This window comes from Diuraphis noxia, unplaced genomic scaffold (genome assembly GCF_037042655.1).
Source record: "Diuraphis noxia isolate RWA-SAM2 unplaced genomic scaffold, SU_Dnox_SAM2 contig0003, whole genome shotgun sequence".
NCBI classification, from domain to species: Eukaryota; Metazoa; Arthropoda; class Insecta; order Hemiptera; family Aphididae; genus Diuraphis; species Diuraphis noxia.
In genome coordinates this window covers 76,478,922-76,501,973 of record NW_028301713.1, presented here as the reverse complement: position 1 = coordinate 76,501,973, position 23,052 = coordinate 76,478,922, and the positions used below count along the sequence as shown (strand labels likewise).

The window sequence follows — 23,052 nt, the reverse complement described above, 5'->3', positions numbered from 1 at the left end:
TATCCACTTTCCCGCTTTTTTATTTTTATTATAATATACATTTGTCATAATTATAATATAATTACTTACAAAAAAATTAGTTACACTACCAAATTCAAAATATGAGTGGGTACATTTGATTCGTTATTCATGTTCGTCTATAGATATATTGGTATACTTACATATATATATTGAGGATGTGCGCCAAAGTTGTGGAGCGGTTGCGCAACTATCGGTGTAAAAACAAAATATTTCTTGTGAGTGATACTCATTTGGTAAACTCAAGTCTAGGTCCAACCATGCAGCACATCAGCTTTGCAGTAGTTTATATTGTAATTTTTGGACTTTCATCGTCCAACTTCATGGACTGTCATCTTCAAGGTACCTATTTATTCTTATTTTATTTTAATTTATATTTATAATGTTTATATGTGCAACATTTTTTATAAAAAAACACGAAAGTACCTAATTGTTTTAAGGTTTTTAAATGAAATATGTAGAATAATTCATAAGTATAATTTACATTTTGAGGTTTAAAAATATCTAAATAGAAAATAAATAATATTTTCTTTCTTATTTTTAGTAGGTATTAAATTAAATTGAAACATTATTGATAGTAAAACAATTAGTAAGTCTGATTTTTATAATTATTATACATAACCATTATTACTAATTTATAACAACATTTTTGGTGACTGATGTTAGTTTATTATATTACGATTGACGATAAGTATTTTTTTAGTTTTGAATTGAGATTTATCTTTACCATTTCCTAATATTCTAAAAAGCACATTTTAAATTCATGATAATAAATAATATTATAATTTTTAATTGCATCATTAATTTTATGCAGTTTTGATTTATTTTTAAATTGCATTCCCTAAATAATTAAAATATTATTTTTTTATGTTGTGGTTTAGTTTTAAAGGATAATTCAAGTTATTCGTTATGTTTCTATAACAGGCTATAGTGATATTACATTTTAAAAAGACAAAAAATATAAATTAATATTTAAAATCGTATTATCTTTTTATAAATTTGATAGCTGTCTTTAAAAAGTCATAGTAGGTTTTTTATGTAATTTAGTAAAAAAACAAACATAATAGTTATATCTATATTTAAATTAAATAAATACATCACATAATATAATATACTTTACCAGATTCAAATATTGTTTAATTTTCCTTAAAAAAGAAAAGTTTTAAATTAAAAAGGATGAAAATTGTATTCAATATTGACAAAAATCGTAAAAGGTTAATTAAATATTTGATATGTGCTTAAAATGCCCATGAATAGGTTTTACATAAAAAATAGGTAGCTATGCACCCAAAATATATTATATAGAATTAAAATTATGTCTTCTTTTAGTCTGAACTTTTATGTTTATTATTTTTTAATAATAAAAAATAAACATAATGTGTTTTGTTATTTGATTGCATTTAAAAATAATCCAAGTAACATTCGGCATTTTAATCAATATGATATAATATAGGTATTTTACCTATGAATAATGTGTTTATAAGACAATTATTTATGATTTACTATGCTTCACATTCTATAGGATTAAGCAAATTATAAATAATTATACGTGGTATAAATATTATAACATTATATTAATTATTTGAATTACAATAACGTTGATATTGTTTTAAGACGTTAAATTTAATTGCTACAATTAAATTATAAAAATATCCACTTCAGTCCAAAGAAACAATACCTAACAATAATAATTGAGAACAAGATTTTTATTTAATTTTTTTAATCACAACGATAATTTGTTTCATTAGTAGTATCTATAAGATCATGTTATGTATAGATAACCTAATCAGTCGTAATCAGAGTCTTTTTTTGTCTATTTAATTATTATTATAATTTTTACTGATCATAACTTACTTATCTAGGATCATAAGCTTTTGATGTGACATTTTACATAAAATTTAAACAACTATAGACAATCTTACATACAATCATAATGTACTTATTACATATTTTGCAAAATTTTTACTATATTATATAATTATTTTTGCAAGTTAAACTATAATAATATTAAAGTTATTTCGAAAACCTAAGCTCATAATCATAATTTAAAGATTAAGTACCAGTCAGTTTCCATCATGCGTATTATTTCGCTTAAAGCAGCAAAAATAACATTTCAGATACAATTTAATTTCTGATAATTATTACAATACATAATTCATTACGAAGTACGTATACATTAGTGATGTTGAAAATTAAGACAGAATAAGAAGCATAACGTCAAATTAAATTGATAATATTCAATGAAATTATAAATATATTTATTTATTAGTTAATTGATCGGTTAAGTTAGGTTTGTAACTCAACCCGAATGTAAATACAAGTTTTATTTTCATATTGAACGAAACTTAATTTTAAATAATACGTAGGTAGTACCTACCTAGATATTATATTTAAAAAGTTTTAAATCTCAAATATTGATGTATTTATTGCACTTTATAGAATAACATTCTAATGTATGAGTGTCAGGTATTAGGTACCTACTTATTATAATATTTTAGGTATACCAACTTAATATTGATTATACAATAGTTAATAGGTAACTGTTATTTTACTATTTTTTTTATCGGAATAAGCATCAGAAGTTAGATTTCTGGCTAACAATCATAAAAATTATATATAATTGACATTTCGTTTGTTTGTTATACAGTTACATATTTAAATTTAACATTTACTATTTATTTTGAATAATACAAAATATATTACTTACACGAATTTCGTCGAACAATTTAAATATTTGTATAAACTGGTTATATCATGCCAATTATAATGTACAACAATAGTATTTAATTTTTACAATGAATAATTCAATTTATTTTTAAATTGATTTGAATTATTATTATTTAATTTTAAAGTTGATTTGGCTTGGACCATGGACTGCTAAACCTAAAAGAAGATGTCAGTGCAATATTAATTTTTTCTCTTAGACAGCCCCATTTGAAACATAAATAAAATGATTTTATTTAAAATCTTTTTGTTTTTCCTTGATTTTTAAATAATTTTTATAAAGTAAAATCATCATCTATTAAAGAAATTATAGAGGATGATATTTTTGAGGGAATGACATATTATGATTTTATACTTCATTATTATTTGACATTAAAAAAAAAAATAATAATAATGTATATGGTGCTTAAATTGTTTTAAGATAATATTTAGATACATTTATGTCAAATCTAAGAAAACATTATCTTTTGTTTTTGTATGCCATGCGTGAGCCAGAATGAGAAAACAAACAGTGCGCTGACATCATCTTAAGATTTTTTATTGGATTAGGGTTTCAGTGAATATAATTACAGAACACTCAAATAGTCAGATGGCAAATACTAAATACATACTTACAAGTTAAAATTCTAAGAATGAATAAATATACTCGTATAATGCCTATAGGTATATTATATGTAATATTACTAATATTGGTATCCATGATGGTGTTATAGAGTATAGACAATCTAATAAAGGATAATAAATATTAATTTTCTGTAGATACAAATTGCAGTAGATATTACATCCTAACCTCTAAGTATATGATAAACATGAATTTTAACAACTAGGTATATTCAATATTCAAAGGGTATATAGCCATGTAGGTAGGAACTAAGGTACTATATAGTTATTTATTTGGTTAACTTCTTGTATTCAGTGTAATAGGTATACCTAATACTGTAATGTGTTAATGTGCTGTAAAACATGTTTTGTCATTTAATTGGATAATATTATAATTCATAGCATAAATAATGTTGCCATTAATTAAAAGTTGAATATTTTAATACGTAAAAAAGTTGATTTCTTATGAAACGATTCATTTATCATGAGTTACCTCCTATACCCAATATAAATTAGGTTTTTTTAAGTTGTATTTATACTATTATTACTTTCATGTTGTGTCACGTAAAAACTTTTAGAAAATGTATAGCCGTATAGAATATTACTTATTACTTTTTACCTTGGTAGGTATTTATAAATTGTTTTTTCTTAAATAAAATTGAAAATTGAATATTATTCTTTCTACATAAATTCATTCGGTAATTTTTCAAAATTATTTCAGGATCATTGGATATTGCTATATTATTATAAAATCAAAGATTTAGCCATGTATGTAAGTTATTTCTATTATTATGACTAAAATAGTACAAAATACATATAATATGCACCTTGTGCACGTTTAGATTGTATTAATAAAAAAATAATAACAAATAAAAGCTGATTATTCAACATTTTGTTGATATCAATATTTTAATAAGAAGTTAATATTATCTTCTCTATCTTACAAATAAAAATAAAAAATTATCCAGATGCAAATATAATCAGATAAAATATATTGAAGAACCTTCACTCTAAATTAGATACACTTTCTTAACGATCAATTTCACAACTAGGAAAATATCATTGATGAAATGGTTTGTAAGCAGTTATATGGAAACGGTTATCAGTTATTAGCTATCACACATAACACTTAACCTACCATTTAACTAAGGCAAATACTAATATATATAATTAAGCAAGTATGTAAGAAATTAATGTGAATTAAATAATAAAAAAAAATACTAATATATATATACATATATATATAGAATATATATTTATAATACATTTTATATAACCTTAATTCACAGTAAAATTGCCCATATAAATTCAATTGTAAGATCTCTAAATACTTTTGTGAGTTCCATCAATATGTTCAAAAAAATGTGAAAAGGATTCAGTAATTTTACCGCAGCATTATCTGTTACTTTTCACATTTTTGAAAATTAATTTTTAAATCAAAATGTACAATAGTTTATCATTTTTATTTTTCCAACTCTACTAAATAGTTTATGAATTAATAAAAATAAAATCGAAAAATTTCGATGTAGGATACAAAGAGGTTTTATTAAGAATTCAAATATGTTTTCATAGTTAATTTCGTTGCACTCAATTGGACGTCGTGCTATTATAACATTTTAGAACTCACTATAGGCATTTTCGTTATCTAACCTACACAGGAATAGATTCCCCTTAACCAAAAATAATTTTATATTTCAACAGCATAAGATTTCGTTTGGGGGTGAGCAATTAATACATTATTTTATTTTTGATGTAAATATATAACAATGACGAATACCAAGATTGCAAGTTAGGTGCCAACCTTGTAGACATAGAATTTACGTTGGTGGTAGCTGTGTTATGTATAAACCTGTTCAATTAGTTTCAGTTTTTGTGATTACATCAAAAAGTATAATATGTCCAGAATTAAGAAATTAAAAATTGTAATCATAATCGTTATAATTGTATTTGTATTAAATATTTCAAGTTTCAACTGAAACAAAAGGGGAAACGATGGAAAGATAACATATTAATATAGATTAATAATTTCAGCTCGGACGAAGTCGCGTAATACTAGCTTAATATATTTTATGTTACATAGTTTGTGCTTATTTAACATTTTTACTGAAACCAAAATTATTATTTTTAAACCGTTGTTAATGTATGATGGTATCTCATATTATTAAAATACTTTTTTTTTCCGTATTCATTTCCGTACTTCGTAGGTCATGAACGGTATGTAAGTATTAAATATAATATATATTGTAATGATATCTGATTAAAATTATACTTTAATGCTATATCTGAGTATTTCATATTTTCATAATTGGCTGATTGAGATGTAAGACAATGCAAAATAATAATAATACAAAAAAATTATAATAATAATAGTAGGTATGTCAGTTTAATTATGTATGTTCAAAATGTTAAATTAATATTTATTGATGCTTACCAAAATTATTTATTTTCCTTATATCGAAAAGTTTTTTATTTTCAAATGTTGGTAAAATCTACGCTTAAATTATTTTATTGTTTTATTATTTTAGATACAGCTTACAGGGAGATAAAACGTTTATTTCCATTGGAATGGAAACGAGCAGTAAGTTATTTGTTATTATTTATAAGTTTGTTACGATAAAAATAAAGCTATAACTTGTGAAACATTCAACAATAATATAAGTGCGATTTAATGATTTTGACTATTGGATATGTCTGCTCAAAAGTAAAATTAAAAAATTCGTATTATTATTTTAGATACCTACTATATTTATTTGTCCACTAATTTATATAATTTTAGGTTATATATATAATTTCATTAAGTGAAATAATAATAATATATTTTTAGTCACAGTATTTAAGTATAGGTATTAGTTATTCACATTAATCTTTAAAAATGTATAACTTGTATAACTCACAAAAGTGTAACGATTAATATTCAAACAAATTTCAGAGAATGTTCATGATTAATAATTATTATTCATCTTTGCAGTTTAAGGGCACACCTGTACTAAATAATTTTTACCATTGTGTATGGTTTAAAAAGAAAAACAAAAGATTGCCGCCTAGGTAGTAATAATTGTTTAGTGACAGCAAGTTCTGCTTTCTGGTAATTTCTCGTATAGTAAATTTTTAAAATATCCTTATAAAACAAATGATTTGAATTATAAAAGCGAGAATGAATTCTTTTGTTGTTTTACTAATTATATTTTGCTGCACCTACTAATAATAGAAATAATATATTTACCAACTATAGTATTATAATATTCTTTTTGTAAATAGACTAAAATTCTTGAATAATTACAAAAACAAAACAAATTATTTTATTTATAAATAAATAAATTACCTACCTACCTACAAAAAATTATTATTTTTGTAATCACCTTATACTAGTATTAATAATGTAAAAATATGTTTTTGATCAATTTGTTTCCAGTCTAACCTTGGAGGCAGAGTAAGTATCTGTAACGGTAACGGTATTGCTATAATATGTTAGAGGAGTAAGAACTTAATATCATAAATGTATTTTATATTGTCAAAGTAGGCATTTTATCTTCATTTCTTTGCTCGTTGTTATTTTGTTAATTTAGAAATATATTTTTTTTAATAAAGAAAAATAGTATGTATATAAAGATAGACAACTAGCTCGTTTTTAGTGACCTACATATTTTACGACACAAGTTCATCATCTCATGATATGTATAGGTATATTGTATAATATATCTATGGGGCATGGACCATGGTATAATAATAGCATAATAAATGTATTTTCATAATTCCTCTTGGGTTACTGGATTTTAAAAAATGTAAAATTTATTATTTCATAAATGGTTTTAATAGTTTTTTATAACAGTTTATGATGTTCAAAATATGATTTTTGAATACCTATAACCTATTTGTGTTTGATTAAATACAATGAATTACAGGTAGGTTCAAGGTAGGTGTATAATGTATCTAATAAAAATTATAATTTATTGACTTAAGTTGGGTTGACGTTTTATAAACATATTATTTTCCGGTGTAGGTGAGTTGATTCCCGGGTCATTATTAGGTATGTACGAGTTGATTCCCGGGTCATTAAGAGGGCCGTACAAGTTGATTTCCTATTGTTGTATATTAATTATCAATAGATTGCACAAGTAAAGAGTTTATAACAGAAAAGAGTTCGACCGTGACACATAACTCGCTTTTGTCCATCGAGACCAGATTCTATTAGACTTGAAGAGTTTATGGACTATGTATTTGATAATTATATTTCTCCAGAAGCAAGTTTTCCACCAAGTATATGGGCTCAATTTTCAACTATTTAAAAATTTAAATAGAACTACAAACAGCTGCGAGAGTTTTCATTCTAAACTCAACAGTTGTTTTTATAACGGGCACCTAAATATTTACGTATTTATAGATGAGCTGTTAGATGTACAATCAGAAACATACATAAAATGCAGGAGTAATGGAACTAAGAAATCTAAAAAACACCAAGAAAAACAAATTTTTTTAAGAGAAGTGATGTCACGGTATACTGTTAATCTCATTACCAGATACCAATTTTTAAAAACAGTGAGTTACAAATTTTTACCAAATTACTAAATTTTTTTATATTTTTTTACCTATAGGTAATTACTAAATGTTTTTAATAATAATTTTTTAATAAATAATAAATATAATACAATTAATAAATAAGTAATTAATAAATAAAAATTGAATGATTTTAAAAATATGAAAAAACTAAATTTTTATTTAAAAATATTTTACTAAATATTAAATAAAACACATAATGATCCGGAAATCAACTCGTACGTACCTCTTAATGACCCTGGAATCAACTAAACGGTAGGTATTGGTGCAAGTAAACAGGTACCCGGGAATCAACTAGCATGCAGCCTTATTTTCGAACGTGTTACAAAACATGGTTTGAAATTTGTCAACATACTCCCCATATAGGTAATACCTACCTATAAGTTCTACTATTATTCCAATTTCTTTTATAATTTGTTTACTTTTACAAATCACAACATTAAAAGTAGTCAACTTGTGATAATAATATTGTAATATGAATCGTTCAATCGTGTAGGTAGGTATTAACTTTTATAGTCGTATGTCCTTACTCCTTATAGGTACTAGTGGCGGCTTGTGTTAAGGGGCACACGGCTACGTACGTCATCCAAAATATTGAGTATAAAGAAAGAACTTAAAATAAATTTAATTTAAAGTCTATTAGTATTCACTCAGTATATAGCCATTCAGGTGGTAAAATAATTCCCCTTCCATTGATCGAACTCCTGCAACGTTACTGACTGGAAGTAGGTAGTTTACCAAATTAATATTTCGTATATTTTATAGAGTAGATAGCTCATAATATATTTGGTTAGTTGTACTTACCTATATATAATTATATAAAAGTATTGATTACTAAATTACATTAATAATAGAGTACTTACGTACATCGCATATGTAAAGGTTAGTTATTTACAAGTTTAAGAAGAATATTTTAAGGTTTTTATTTAGAACATTTTGGCATCATATTTTAAGCTTTTAAAAACCTAAAAATCTGTTCTTGAGCCATAACTTATGTCTCATAATAGACATCATTTACTCATATTGATAAATTTCATAGGTACTAATAACCGTGATTCACTGTCCATGAACCGGTTCAACTCCACTGAAGAGGCTCAAATAATATTATACATATAGGCGTGCGCAGTCTTTATTCGCAGGAGATGCCAATATAATTCAAAATAACTCAATTTTTAACTCTCTTACAAAAAAAAAAAAAAAACAAATCAGAATTTTTTTCTAAAAAAATATAATACATAACTACAAAACTCTCTGTTATGTTTGTGATAAAAATTATGATAATATTAATGGTTTTCACTATTAAAAGTAAAAACATAAAACAAGCTAGCTGAGCAGACTGCAGGGGATGCCATGGCATACGCGGCACTCCCCCTGTGCACGCCTATGATTATACATACTACATAGGTATACAATAATAACATCCCTGTTGTACTAATCAACTAATCACACAATATATTGTAGATACTATTATATTATTTACAATTTATATATGATACCTACACCTATGTATATAGTATAGTATCTAGTATATATTATATAACATACATGGGATGCTATACGAGATCATAAATCGCACTTAGCGATCGGAAGGTATGGTATACCTACTATATTGATTGTACATGACAAATTGTCGTTTTACATTTTTTTACATGGGCAGGTATACACGAAAAAGAAATGTAGATAGTTGGTTATTAATATAGGTAGAGGTTTCTCAATTTAGTATTTTTTGTCGCAAATACTTTGTAGTAATAATTTGTAAATAGGTAGGTCAAAACATTTAAAAATAATAAAATTATGGACACATAAATAAGTGTCCGCGGACATTTTAACCAGATATTAAATTCTTACCTATTTACTTGACTCAAGCGTAAAAATCTAAGAAAATTAATATAAAATATACTACAAATAATTAAATAAATTAATGTTGAGATGTAGCTATAATAATTTTACATGTATATATAATACTTATAGCCTACATCAGCTGAGTTATATATTAGCGAGGACGGAGATAGATAGGTATATTGTACGATATTATAATAGGTACACACAAATTTGTTTTATTTATATCATAAAACAAATTGTGTAAGTCATTTTGATGTGTATATTCCTTTCATTAATGACTAACTCCAAAATGTTTCAATAACAGAACATTTTATAGTTTTTAGAGATGTTGCAACTATCAGAGAGTTGATTAAAGTATTTTATATAATTCTATAGTAACAATATATTATGCAATAAAAATTAAATGGACTATGATAAATGCTGCTAAATGTATGTAACATGTATACTAATAAGACGTAATATAGGTATTAAGTATCCTTAATAACTTGTGAGTACCTAACCTACATTTCAAACAAATTTTACCTTACTTATTACTGTTTATTTGGTACGAATTGTGTGGCTATACACTTTAAATTAAATGTATGTAAAAATTAATTTCTTATAGTTTGAGACGAGAGCAGTCATAGTTTTTAAATAACAGGAATTGAAATAACCAAAAATTTTAAAGAAAAGAAGTATTTAAATTTCCAATAGGTATAGGTGTAATGTAGTTATAATTACAATAAATAATTAATATTGTGTTGTTTTGTTTTGTTTGGGCAATCGTTTTCATGGATATTTTTACAATACTCAGCTGGTAAGTTTAACATAGTATTATCATGATATTATAACTTATAATATAAATTAGTTCTTACCTATATCTTGAAATTCCCCCATAGTTCCATATATAATATATCTAAGTGATATAAGTCAGTGCCGTATCCAGGGGGTGGAATTTTGGGCTTACCCCCCCACACCCCGAAAACAAATCCTGGGTACGGCACTGATATAATAAGTGATACATGTAATGTAGTTTTACCCATTACATTTATACAAAATTCTTATTTTTAAATTTATGAAAACATATTAATTATACAAGTAGAAGACTTTTACTAAATTTAACCATAAAACTTGATGAAAAAAATAATTTTTAACCAGTTAGAAAAAATAAATTTAAAATTAGTTATTCCTATACTAAAGTAATTGTAGTATGTAATTATCGTATGTTGGAATACATTTATAATTATTTATTAAAATATATTACATGAACTGTCATTGATATTTTATAGATGTGCCAATTGGACAGTAGAGTAAGTATTCAACAATTGTATTTAATTATTTAAAAAAAATTATAAATCACACTAGAATATAATACCTATTATAATAAATAAATATTACATAATTACTGATATATTGACAAACTTCTTTACATACCTGTCTTGGATACTTAAATAAGAAAAGCTTGAGAAAATTATTTCTAAAACTTAGTTATATTTTATAAGATATTTATGGTATTTAAATGAATAAAATATACCTATATTATAATAATAATAATAATGATAAAATATTAGTAAAATTTAGGTACACAAATTAATAGTTACCTATTGATTATTGTTGGTTTAAGGCAAGTCTCCAAACTAAAACCTAGCTATTTCCCACAAACTTATAATATAATACCTAATTACAATAAATTTAAAGTGTTCTTTGCACTACTTTAAACGACTACTTTCTGTATCAGTAGATTGTTAAGAACTTTAACTTATTTATTAATTATTATGTTCATAGGTTATAACATTTCTATTTTCTTTAAAGCTAAAATGCATTATAAATGTAATTTATGATTAAATACAATTTAGCCTGAAAAGTTGGAGTTACCAACAGATAATAACTGATTCAAGTAGCCAAAAGGTGATTTAATTTAGGTATACCTTGAGTGCATCCCATTTTAAATTTTTACCATTTTCATAACCTGAGTGCGTTCGCAGTCTTATCGACAAATTATATTGAATAACCCAAGTGCGTCCTATGACCAAGGTACACACTACACAGCTATAAATATCTACATATTTAAGATAAACTAATCGACTAAAAACTATTAAGATATAGGTCTGATGATCGAATATGATGGTTCAAATGCACAACTATGATACTTTATATTTAAGTCTTACAACTTGGAAATAACATTTTATTTAAAACTTATTATTAATAAAGCACGACTACAACTTACTTTTTTACAGTCAATAAATTATAGTTAACTGTTTACATCAATATTAATGGTATTATGGTGATGACACAACATTGCAATTATATCAATGATTATCATAGTTGAATGTCTGTATAATTTAAAATATTTTTTTTTTTTTAATTGCTACTGGCAGAATTGTGGAGGAGTAAGTTAAAATTGTTATTAAAAAGCATATTTTATGTATACAAATTACAAATACAACAATTATTGTTTAATAATATTAAAACTATTTAGTAAATATATGTAAATATAGATAGCCTGCATAGACTATGAATTTCTTATAATATAAAATATGTAAAAAAATAATAATATTAAAATAACGTAATATATTTATTGTTTTCAATTAGTTTTTTGTTGGTAAGAAATTTGTTGGATATTCCATGTTCAATAACAATTATGGCAAAATGAGAAAAAATAGTAAAACTGAACCAAAAATAAACAATTATGAAGATGTAAGTTTATTTTAAATCGAAATAATTTAAGTATTTAACACTTAACATGAAATATAATGTGTATGAATTAAACTTTGTTTCACATTTTTCACTATGAAGTATTTAAATATTTTTTCACAGTTTTTAGACCATGTAGAATATATTTATGAATTATTAATTTAAAATAAAATAGAATGATTAGTCATATAAGTTCACTTAATCCTTTTAAATTGTATATGTAAAATATTATAATACATTTTAAGTTTATTATACCTCAAATATACTTGTAATTTTATAAAACAAATGATTAAAGTAACTAAAATCATAATAAACAATATTGTAGTTACCATTGTTTTAAAATTAATATAAATTATTTTTTCTAACATTTCAGTAACAAAATAATTATATTTGAATAAATAGCTGATATTCTTTGTAATTTAAGTATTATCAATAAACCATTTGTATGCAACTATTATGTATTTAAAAAAAAAAAAAAAACAATTTTAGTGAAGTTGATACAATAAATTTATAAATTTTATTGAACTTAATACCCAAATAGTGTAAACATATTGTTGATAACAACTTAAATATAATACAATTAAATACAACTTAAATAATTAATTATTATTAATGTTGTCAATCTTACAATGCTGTTTAATTTAATAAATAGTTTTATATAAATGAAAATAAAGTACCTACATCATGTAACTTTTTAAACTATTTTTCAGATACCATACGATTCAAGCAATTACATAAAATGGCATCATTGAACTAAAACGTATAATCAGAATATAACTTGTTGATATAATAGAGAAACATTATTGTTGAATAATAAGATTAATAAGTTATAGTTTACTAGTTTAAAATTTAGTTTCATTATTTAAGTACTCATTAATAAATAAATCATAGTATTTACTGTTTAATTTAATTAAAATCATTCAATATCCCTAAAATATTGAGTGTATAAAAATGTAAATATCTTGCCACACCCATATTTTTTGTCTCAGTCAAACAGACATGTATCAAAGCAAATTTACGCTCAGCAGTTTACGTTTTACTCTGTTAGCTTAAAAATTAGAGAAAATAGACCTATTAAAAAACTTTATGGTGAGAAAATTTTCTGTGTTTTGTTGAAAGTATTTTTTCGATAATTCAGTTTTTAAGTGAGATATGGGTGTATAATAAATTGCAAAATAAAAATGCTCATAACTGACTTAAAACCTGGATTATCGAAAAATACTTCCAAAAAAACACAGATAATGTTCTAAGTATCAAGTTTCATAATAGGTCTATTCACTCTAATTTTCGAGCTAACAAAGTAAAACATGAACTTTTTAGTTTTTAACGTAAATTTGCTATGGTACAAGATTGTAAGACTGAGACAATAAATGCGGGTATTGCGCCCTCTTAACAACAAGTATCTATCAATTAAGATTTTTAAATTGCATTAAAAAATTAACAAACGGTACAAATATAAAGAGTAAATTAGTTTATATTTTGACATGAAAAAAATAAATATCACAATTATAAATGTATCTATTGCAAAATACTAGTTGACTAAATATTTACGACCATAGAATTGTACTTTTTTGTCGAACGATCCACATTTGATTGGCATGTTTAGCTTATAGAATGGATTCATCACATACTGAAATTGATAAAAATAAATAGTTAGTAAGTAGTTATTAAGTAGCTATCATAGGGTAAAAACATTTGTATTATCTAAAAATCCTCTTGTTTACTTTTATAGATTTATACATACATTGTAAACACTGAATACTGGTAGGTATAATAAAAATGTGAAATATTATATTAATAATATGCTTTTAGCTACAGTAGCATTTCCCAACCTTTTTCCCCCATGGCACACTAGTCCTAACTTATACTTAGCTGTAACACACTTGACACTGATATATATATGTTTAATACATTATTTTTTTTTTAACATTAGGGAAGCATTAGGCTTTCATCATATTAATACAAAAATTTGGGTACTTATCAGTAAATTACTAGAAAATAATTTAAAATTGTGTGTTTATTTAGGTTAGTAAAACTCATGTAAAATTATATTTTAATCTATTAAAATATGAAATTTATTGATATGGAAAAAAAGAGGCATTATACTATGATTATGTTAGATATACAAATCTAGTCCTAATGAAAAATTTAGGAATGATTTCCCGTCATTATAAGTTTCTACTACATTCTACCATAGTCAAATAGTTGACAAGCACGCCATCATATCAGAGTAAAAGAATTGTTAAAAATATTTTAACTTATTATTGAAATTATAAGTGAGCGAATTAATAAACATATTTTGTGTACACTGTGAACACTGTGTACACTGGTAGGGAAACGCTTTAATACAGGAATTAGTATTAAAAAATCCTTCATGGATTAAAAACAACTCATAAATTGGAATTGGTAAGTACAGTCAGTATTATCTATGATGACAGCCAAGGGAGCGTAAAACATAAGTTGTTATGACTGGTATGGTTAGATTAGAATTGTACAGAATGTATTAAATTTTCTAAAGACTACTACTGTTATAGTCTGATGAGATAAGAAAAACAATTTTTAACATCGGAAATGTTATGAATGGTACCTAATTATAATTAAGTAGAAAGCTCTTTTACTTAGATGTACCTAAGTTACAAGTTCATTTTAATATAGAATAGTTTTGCTGTAATTTTAATAGGAAAATTTTTAGTCATCAAGAACTAGCTTTCCATATAATTTCCTTGCGAATAATTGTTATGTCTAACAGACTATCTTAACATTCTTGACACATGGTAGAGGTACATATCCATGATTATTAGTTATAATTTAAGGTAATTACGATTAGGGTTATTTTTTTATTCAGGGTGTTTGCATTAAAATTCAAGGTGTTAAGCACCCTGTGATTTGAGCCAATGTCTAAATTATATTCAAATTTATACTTATTAATAGAAAATAAATATATGAGCAAACATTTTTCCTAAAATAGCAAGTAGGTATAATATTGCAAACATCAAAAAAAAGTTTTAAAAAATTAATGAATAATACAATAGTCTATTTTACATTTATGTATACAGTATTGCAGTATATATGCTACTTTATAACTACAAATTATATTTGCTGTATTATTTGTGTAATAAAACCATAGAATATCTCTTTTGTGACATTACTAGCTACGAGGAAACAAATATTACTAAATTTTTATTATATTTACCTTTATAAACATTTCATATACTTCAGTGAAAAAATTTTTTATGCCCTCATCATTTTTAGAGTCGTGTACAATAATAAATCTCATTCGACTAGCTGTGACAAAAGCTGATACCGTCCAATGATTGAAGCGATCTACAGTTTTCAAATACATAGATGTAGACTTCCACATTAATTCATCAACCAGATCTAAGGCAGCATGGGCTATAAATTGGTTTAAATGGCTATGGTCTTCTTTCTATAATACATATTAAAAATTGCATACTATTATTACACAAAATAACAATTTGATTCAATTCAATTAACTATCTAAGATAACATTTAAATGTTAAATCATTTATATTTTTAGTGCTATGTAGTTCCCAATTATTATTAAGAACAACTTTTACAAAATTGTTGACTTCTTGATATACATAAATTAGTAATAATATTATAATATGACCTACTCATTTAACAGCCGTTAAAATAACTTAAAGCAATATAATGAATTATGAAAATAGTTAGGTATATAATTGTTGAAATAATGTATTATCATAAGTCTGAAATTTAAATCAACACAACACTAAGAATTGATAGGTTTTTATCACTCTGTTAATGAGTTATATTAAGTAATAGAATGAAATTTATGAGCTAATATCAGGGCTTGAAATCAATCTTAAAATTTAAAAGTTAAAAATCATCTTAGAGATCAAAACCAAATATTTTTTCTTTAATGAAATTCAAAATGTACATTGAAATTGAAAAATTTAAATCCATAATTTATACCAAAGACATAATTGCTTTATGATTTTTATAGTATATAAATCATTTAAATCATTGAATTAAAAGCTTAAAAAAATTATAGTTTAAATTTTAAATTCAACACAGCCGATAGATCTATAATGTTATACTTAATTTAATATATAAATAATAATGAATAATTTATATTTTGTTTTCTCAAGCCTATAAAAAGTGCCGCACAAACAATGACAGTTTTTTCATAGTTAAAAATAAAAATAAAAATCTGTAAAATGTAAAAGTGACATTTAAAATAAAATTAAAATAAAAAAAATCTTTAATCTACTCAAAAATCATAGAACAATTAAATGGATATTGTGTAACAACATGAAAATCATGAAGTTATAATGTATATTAATTAAATTTAAACCAGAAAAACACAAATATCAAAAGTGAAAATGAGATCAAACTTTTGATTTCAAGCTTTGGCTAACTTGATACATTTTAATGACAACAAATCAAAATAACAAAATTGGGGGACACAAGTACACAGCTGCAAATAGCACCAGTATTAATTGATAATATAACATACTTTTACTTCTTTGCTAGACATGAACTCCATTTCAAATATAGGATTGTCACCATGTCCAACAATCACAAAGTAATAAAAGCCTGTCATGTTAGTTAATACAAACACATAAGAATAAATACACTGTTACTTAAATAAGTATTAAAGTATAAATTAACTATTTCAATCGAATTTATAATATTTAAGAGTTAATAAAATAATTAATAACGTTTCTATATTTTCTAATTAAAAATAATATTAATTATTAATACATTGTTTAGTGGGCTCAGGTTAAATTTCATTTATGACATATTTTAATATTTTATGTTGTCATGTTGATAAAAATATATTGTGTTATCATAGTGATAACATATTGTAAATGAGCATCAAGATAAGAGAATATAGTCTATGGTCGACATGCCATTGGCGGATCGCCACCAGCTGTCCTGGCTGTCCTCTTGTTCCACAATGACAAGCAACTTGTTCCAATGATATTAATTTCTAAACTATACCTATGTTCTTATTTCCATTAATTGTTCCAATACGGCAATACAATATATTTGTGGAAAGGGATTTGTCCCAACTCCCAATGGACCAATTTATTAATATGAATGCGAATGCGTAAAAATCAGTAAATAACGAACTTAATTATACCATAACTTAGAAACTAAGTGTGACCGCCAAATTCGGACATCATCTTCGTTTTCAGTATATCTAACTGACTAAATAAGTAAGACTTTTATAATATATTATATTAAAATGTACCTTCTATTACATAATATATTATTGTTATTCAATTATAACTCAGTATTGACAATTTTTATTAAATAAGTATCGCCTGTCAATAGAATAATGTAGTCTCTGTGTTCATCTGGTTTTTTAGATTCTGAACACTTCGTTCATCACTTCGATGAATGTATTGATTTTACAATGATGTGTGTTTTTTTTTTTTTTTTTTGTGCCTGTGTACAGCATACCTAGTCGAAATAATGCTTCGATTTCAAACTTTGGGGGTGGTTTCCGATGTAAAAGTGAATATCCTTGGTGCATTATAGAGGTCAAAAGTAAACATTTTCAAACAGTTTTCAAAAAAATCGAGAAAAACAAAAATAAAATGACAGAAAAACGGGAATTTTTACGCAAAACTAGTTTTCGACCAAATCGATTTTTTTATATGGTTGTAATTCAAAAACTGATCACTGTAAATACCTACTTGAAATTTTCACCAAATGTTTATGTTAGTGATACATATTGTATATATATATATATATACATATTTTTTCAATAGCAGTGGAAAAATAAAATAAATTCATAGTCACAATTTTTTTTTATAAGCATTCAAATTTTGAATTTTGACAAAATACGTAATAATCACAAAATTTCACAAATTGTTTTAAGCTAGAAATTCATAAAAAATGTTCTTTTTAAATCTAAGATTTGAAAATTTAATACAAGATTCCTTACAAATTTGTCAATCTTTATCACAACAAAAAATGTCCACCGGAAATTCAAATTAAATTTTTATTAGCATTTGAATTTCAAATACTGACAAAAATTCGTCAAAACCATGAATATTTGCAAATTATTTTGTATCTAGTTCAAAATTAATTATATTGTTTGTATTTATATCTAAGGTTATAAAATTCAACATTAAGTTTTCCATAAGTTTTGCTTCAAATAGCTATAGAGAAAATTTGAAGCGTCATTATAGGAAAAATGTTTTTATGAAATCGCGTAATGATAACGATTTATTCTCAAACCAGGTACCTATATGTATATCTATGATAATATAAGGTATTATGAATTATGATAACTACATGCAATGTTTTTGGAAAAATTGATTAACCATGCCTTATGCAAAATGTGTCTTAATTGAAAAATAAAATATTTGTTTCAAAATAGAATATATGACAATATTTAAATATAATATATCCTAGACTGACAAAATATCATCTTCGTTCAGAATCGTTTTTCGTATACAATGATACCTATCATTGCATTCAAATTTAATCCCATCCATTAGATACAGTAACCTACTGTACAGCAGAGCGACATCCACGACTTACCCGCTTTTTTACTAATGGCATCTCAAACTCTTAAATAATTTTATCATTAATTGTCAGTAGATCATCATTCATCATTAAACATCCATATTTTAATTTAATTTTTAATTTTTTGGTGTGATTATTCATTTTATTAACTAAAAGGGAGTTAACCCGTTGGTTTACAAATAAATGAAGTCTAGATATTTTTAAAACTATTCATGCTATAAATCATAATATAAACCACAGTGACTTGGCGTGGCGTAGTTTTTGCAATCAGCCATTGAACGTGATTGAGAGAACGCACCGCCTACTGCCATTAATTCCCGTATGGATGACCACCGTCCACCCGGGTTTCTTAGTGGCAAAAACCGCATGACACACCCATTAACTCTGAACAGTAATCCTGTTTATTTATGATAACATTTTTAATTAATGATTTATAACAAAGGATATGCTTTTTTTATTTATTCATTTTTTTGTTGTGTCTGTTTAGTGTTCACACGATAATAAGTAGTCGGAATAATGCTTTAATATTCAAAAGCGTCTAGAAAACAAAACAAAACAAAATTAACGAAAAATGGGAATTTTTACGCAAAATAACCAAATCTATTGGCCTCAAATCGTAATTCTATTATGTTTTTTATTGTACCTACGTAGTTTATATATTTATTGCACTTAGTCGTAGTTATGTCTTATGTGTATAAACTACATAATGCACTTACTTACGTAACATTAAAGCGGTAAACCTATTACCTATTAATATCTATACAACAAAACTACACAACAATAGATGATTCAAACCAATCGTAGCTAGGTATATACAGGTATTCTATAATAGTATAAGATTTTACAGTTTATTATTATACTTTTTTTTTTATTTTATTCTAGTGATTTAACAATAAACAAAATTCATTCCCTTATTTACTGCTTTGTAAAAAAATATACACCTATTTATATGAATAATATATAAATATATGGGTATATACGATTCAAAGTAATTCTGTGCGTATTCCGGTTGAATATACTTGTGTCATAGGTATATCTTTACGCGTTTATAGTACACACACACACACATATATATTATGACGTGCTGTATGGGTGGAAAGCAATTCCAAACGAACCATATTGTTCATGAACAATAATATTATTATTTTCATTCGTTCCAGAACAATTACTTTTATTCGTTCCGATTAGAATTTATTTGCCCTTGGATATGTATCGGCGTTGCGTATCAAAATATAACATATAGGTACACATAGTTTATTAGTGTTATATTATTATTATTATACTTATTTATACAATAGCATAAGGTAGTATCTATTTACTTATTAATTTATTATATTAATTTGTATATAGGTTGTAAATTCCTTTTATAATAATGATATTAACATTATTTTAGATTTTGAGGATAGCAAGTTAATATAATATTGTATTTTCTATGATGTGTTTTATTCTGCCTTTCATAAACATTTACTACTGTATGGTAAAGTGGTACCCACTTGTCCACTTTTCAATAGTTTTCATTTTTAATTCCCTGAAAAAAGTAACTGTGTCTAGTATTATATTGTTATGTTATATTCGATGAGTCGTATATGAGATATACTGAATCATACTGTATACATAAAATATTTTGATATACACACAATGCAAAACAACTGTTTTATATAATTTTTTAAGAATACTAATACTAATTAGAAAATTGAAATGAAAAAATATGAATTTTGTAAATTGCTTAGAAAAATTAGATCTACAAAAAATGTGCTAGGTGCTACCTATTAAAAATTGTTGAAATATAGTAAGAATGTTCAAAGTTATTTTAAGAATAAATTACTGGAAAGAGTTTTTTTATGTTGCCTACATGCACGGCTAAAGTTAGCTTAAAACTTAACTAAATGTTATTAAACTTGTACCGGTTAAAGACTAAGCATAATATGGTCGGTATATGTATATTCAAAGTAATTTTAAGGAACAAAAACATAAGCATTTGTAAAATATTTTCAATGAATTTTTTTTTTTTTGGTAGGTAGGTAGGTACCTACATTACGTAATCAATTACCATTATCAATTCTTGGAGTATTAAGCGTGTAATGTTTTGATACTTATATCATGCATATTATATACATTGATAATATAAATGAAACATAATTTATATTATTATACTATTATATTGTTAGTAAATTTCCTCTGTATTGACTGAAATTTTTAATTTTATGAAGTATTAGGTATAGGTACACGTTAAATTCGAGCTATTGTTATATTATTATTATATAATGCGTAAATATTAAAATTGTAATGTATAGGTATCTCATGGCTTATGAGTTAATGTTAATATTAATCAAAGAATTGATTACCTATTTATCAGTGAATATTTAAAATAATTATATTTTGTTGTCTATTATATAATATGCCATGTATATATATATATATATATATATGTTTTTAATTTAAAGAATAATCGACATTTAAAATTTAAAGAATTTAAAGAATTAATATTCAAATCTGTGAGAGAATTTATAATTGAATAGCAAAAATATTATTGAATATCTACTATAAATAATAATAGTAGGTAAATCTATTTCGACTTAATGTTATTAATTTTAATATGATACAGGTAATCGTAATTAATATTATTAATATTAATACATTATTACAAAGAGGTTTGCAAAATAATTCAGGTGGTAAAACCTAATTTCTTTGTCAGTAGTTTTTTTTAAATAATATCTTATTTTTCGTAGATGCGTACGCGTTTGTTCTTTTCATTTTCGTGAGTCGTATAGTTTTATTTATGCTGAACAATGTACGTTATCATGACAAAATATATTATACTTTGTGTATTTGCGGTTAAAATGCACAAATGCTTTGAACGGGTGCGCTGTATAACAGCCAGGTGTTTGCCGGGTGATAAACATCGAATGTTGTATGCATATAATAAATATACATATGTATATATAATAATATTATATATATAAATATAAACGTATGTCTTTGTATGTATGTATGGATTTTCCACGGCACTCATCAATTGACGGCCTTATTGTGAACGGAGTTTTTCATTCGGCCAACGTCAGATTCATAAGTCACGCCGGGACTTGAAATCCATTGGAAAATTCGTTCCGCACTGAGATCCGATTTGGTTCGATCCGCGTGAGACACCATCTGCTTTTGGCAAAAACCATTGTTAAAAAATTGCCGACGCTATAAGGTGATACAAACGATTGTCGAAAAACACCACTGTCGAACAATAATACGTGCTTTTGTTTGACAAACATCCATCTGCCGCCGGAAAAGCTCGGAAAAACGCGGTGTGAATTGTATAAGCTAGATGGCGAGACATATTATGATACATTACGCGTAGCTTGTTGGGTCCTATATACACTATGATTATAATATACCTATACTGTGTACCTATATTATATAAGCTATATATACCTACGTTTTTACAGATAATATCCATGTCAGTAAAATGTTAGAACGATATAATTGTATTTTGTACAATGGTATTGTTGACTTGAGTGTATAATTTTTAAATCTTAAATTGATTCCTAAACATGAATAGAAAACCAACAAGGTGATAAATTTGCTTTTAAAAATTGTTTACACTTTTTTAATTTACACAGTTTACCTTAAGGATTTTTTTTTTCATTTAAATTAAATATTCTTTGTTAAAATGTCATTAAAAGTTATTATTTGTTGCTTACCTGTTATCTATACCTACCATTATTTAAAAAAAAATACATTTAATAACGATATTATTTTACCATACTAATCTAGTGTAGTTGTCTAGTATTTAAATAATGGTTGGTACTATTTTTTTTTTTTAGATTAAAATTATTTTAACTTTCACTATTAGATATTTCATATAATATATTATTTAATATACCAAAATTTAAAATTATAAAGTTTTGTAAAAAGAGGGCCACTTATTGAGGTGTTGCAGGGTTGCTTATTAATAGGGTTCGGAAGTTATAAGAGCAAAAAAAGGCAAAATATGCATGCAATTATGCAAGAAAAAATTATAAAATATGCGTGAAAAAATGTGAAATATGCAAAAAAATTTATTTATTTACCTATTAAAAGTATTTATTAATATACACGAAAAAAATTCTAAAGACATATATTTAA

General features: G+C 24.7%; 2 protein-coding genes across 2 annotated transcripts; one reads left to right on the top strand and one right to left on the bottom strand.

Annotated features, from left to right (window-relative positions):
• The first annotated feature begins 217 nt into the window (after positions 1–217).
• On the top strand, positions 218–14,420 carry LOC149057771 (uncharacterized). Its single transcript, XM_089223881.1, has 8 exons — positions 218–360; positions 5,868–5,920; positions 6,755–6,772; positions 6,964–6,966; positions 11,007–11,027; positions 12,096–12,107; positions 12,310–12,414; positions 13,122–14,420. The coding sequence occupies exons 1-8, from the start codon at positions 279–281 to the stop codon at positions 13,161–13,163; spliced, it is 336 nt and encodes a 111-aa protein (XP_089080007.1). The 5' UTR covers positions 218–278; the 3' UTR covers positions 13,164–14,420.
• On the bottom strand, positions 13,866–17,197 carry Trs20 (trafficking protein particle complex subunit 2). The gene is made up of 3 exons (XM_089223880.1): positions 16,910–17,197; positions 15,605–15,838; positions 13,866–14,041 (listed from the first exon to the last, which is right to left on the bottom strand). The coding sequence occupies exons 1-3, from the start codon at positions 16,994–16,996 to the stop codon at positions 13,943–13,945; spliced, it is 420 nt and encodes a 139-aa protein (XP_089080006.1). The 5' UTR covers positions 16,997–17,197; the 3' UTR covers positions 13,866–13,942.
• Positions 17,198–23,052: the final 5,855 nt, after the last annotated feature.

Coding starts and splice junctions, on each gene's coding strand:
- LOC149057771 (XM_089223881.1), top strand. CDS start 279: ATGCAGCACATCAGCTTTGCAGTAGTTTATATTGTAATTTTTGGACTT. Junction 361..5,867: donor CATGGACTGTCATCTTCAAG/GTACCTATTTAT, acceptor TTATTATTTTAG/ATACAGCTTACAGGGAGATA. Junction 12,415..13,121: donor AAATAAACAATTATGAAGAT/GTAAGTTTATTT, acceptor ACTATTTTTCAG/ATACCATACGATTCAAGCAA.
- Trs20 (XM_089223880.1), bottom strand. CDS start 16,996: ATGACAGGCTTTTATTACTTTGTGATTGTTGGACATGGTGACAATCCT. Junction 15,839..16,909: donor TGTCTAGCAAAGAAGTAAAA/GTATGTTATATT, acceptor TATGTATTATAG/AAAGAAGACCATAGCCATTT. Junction 14,042..15,604: donor TATATGAAATGTTTATAAAG/GTAAATATAATA, acceptor TATCAATTTCAG/TATGTGATGAATCCATTCTA.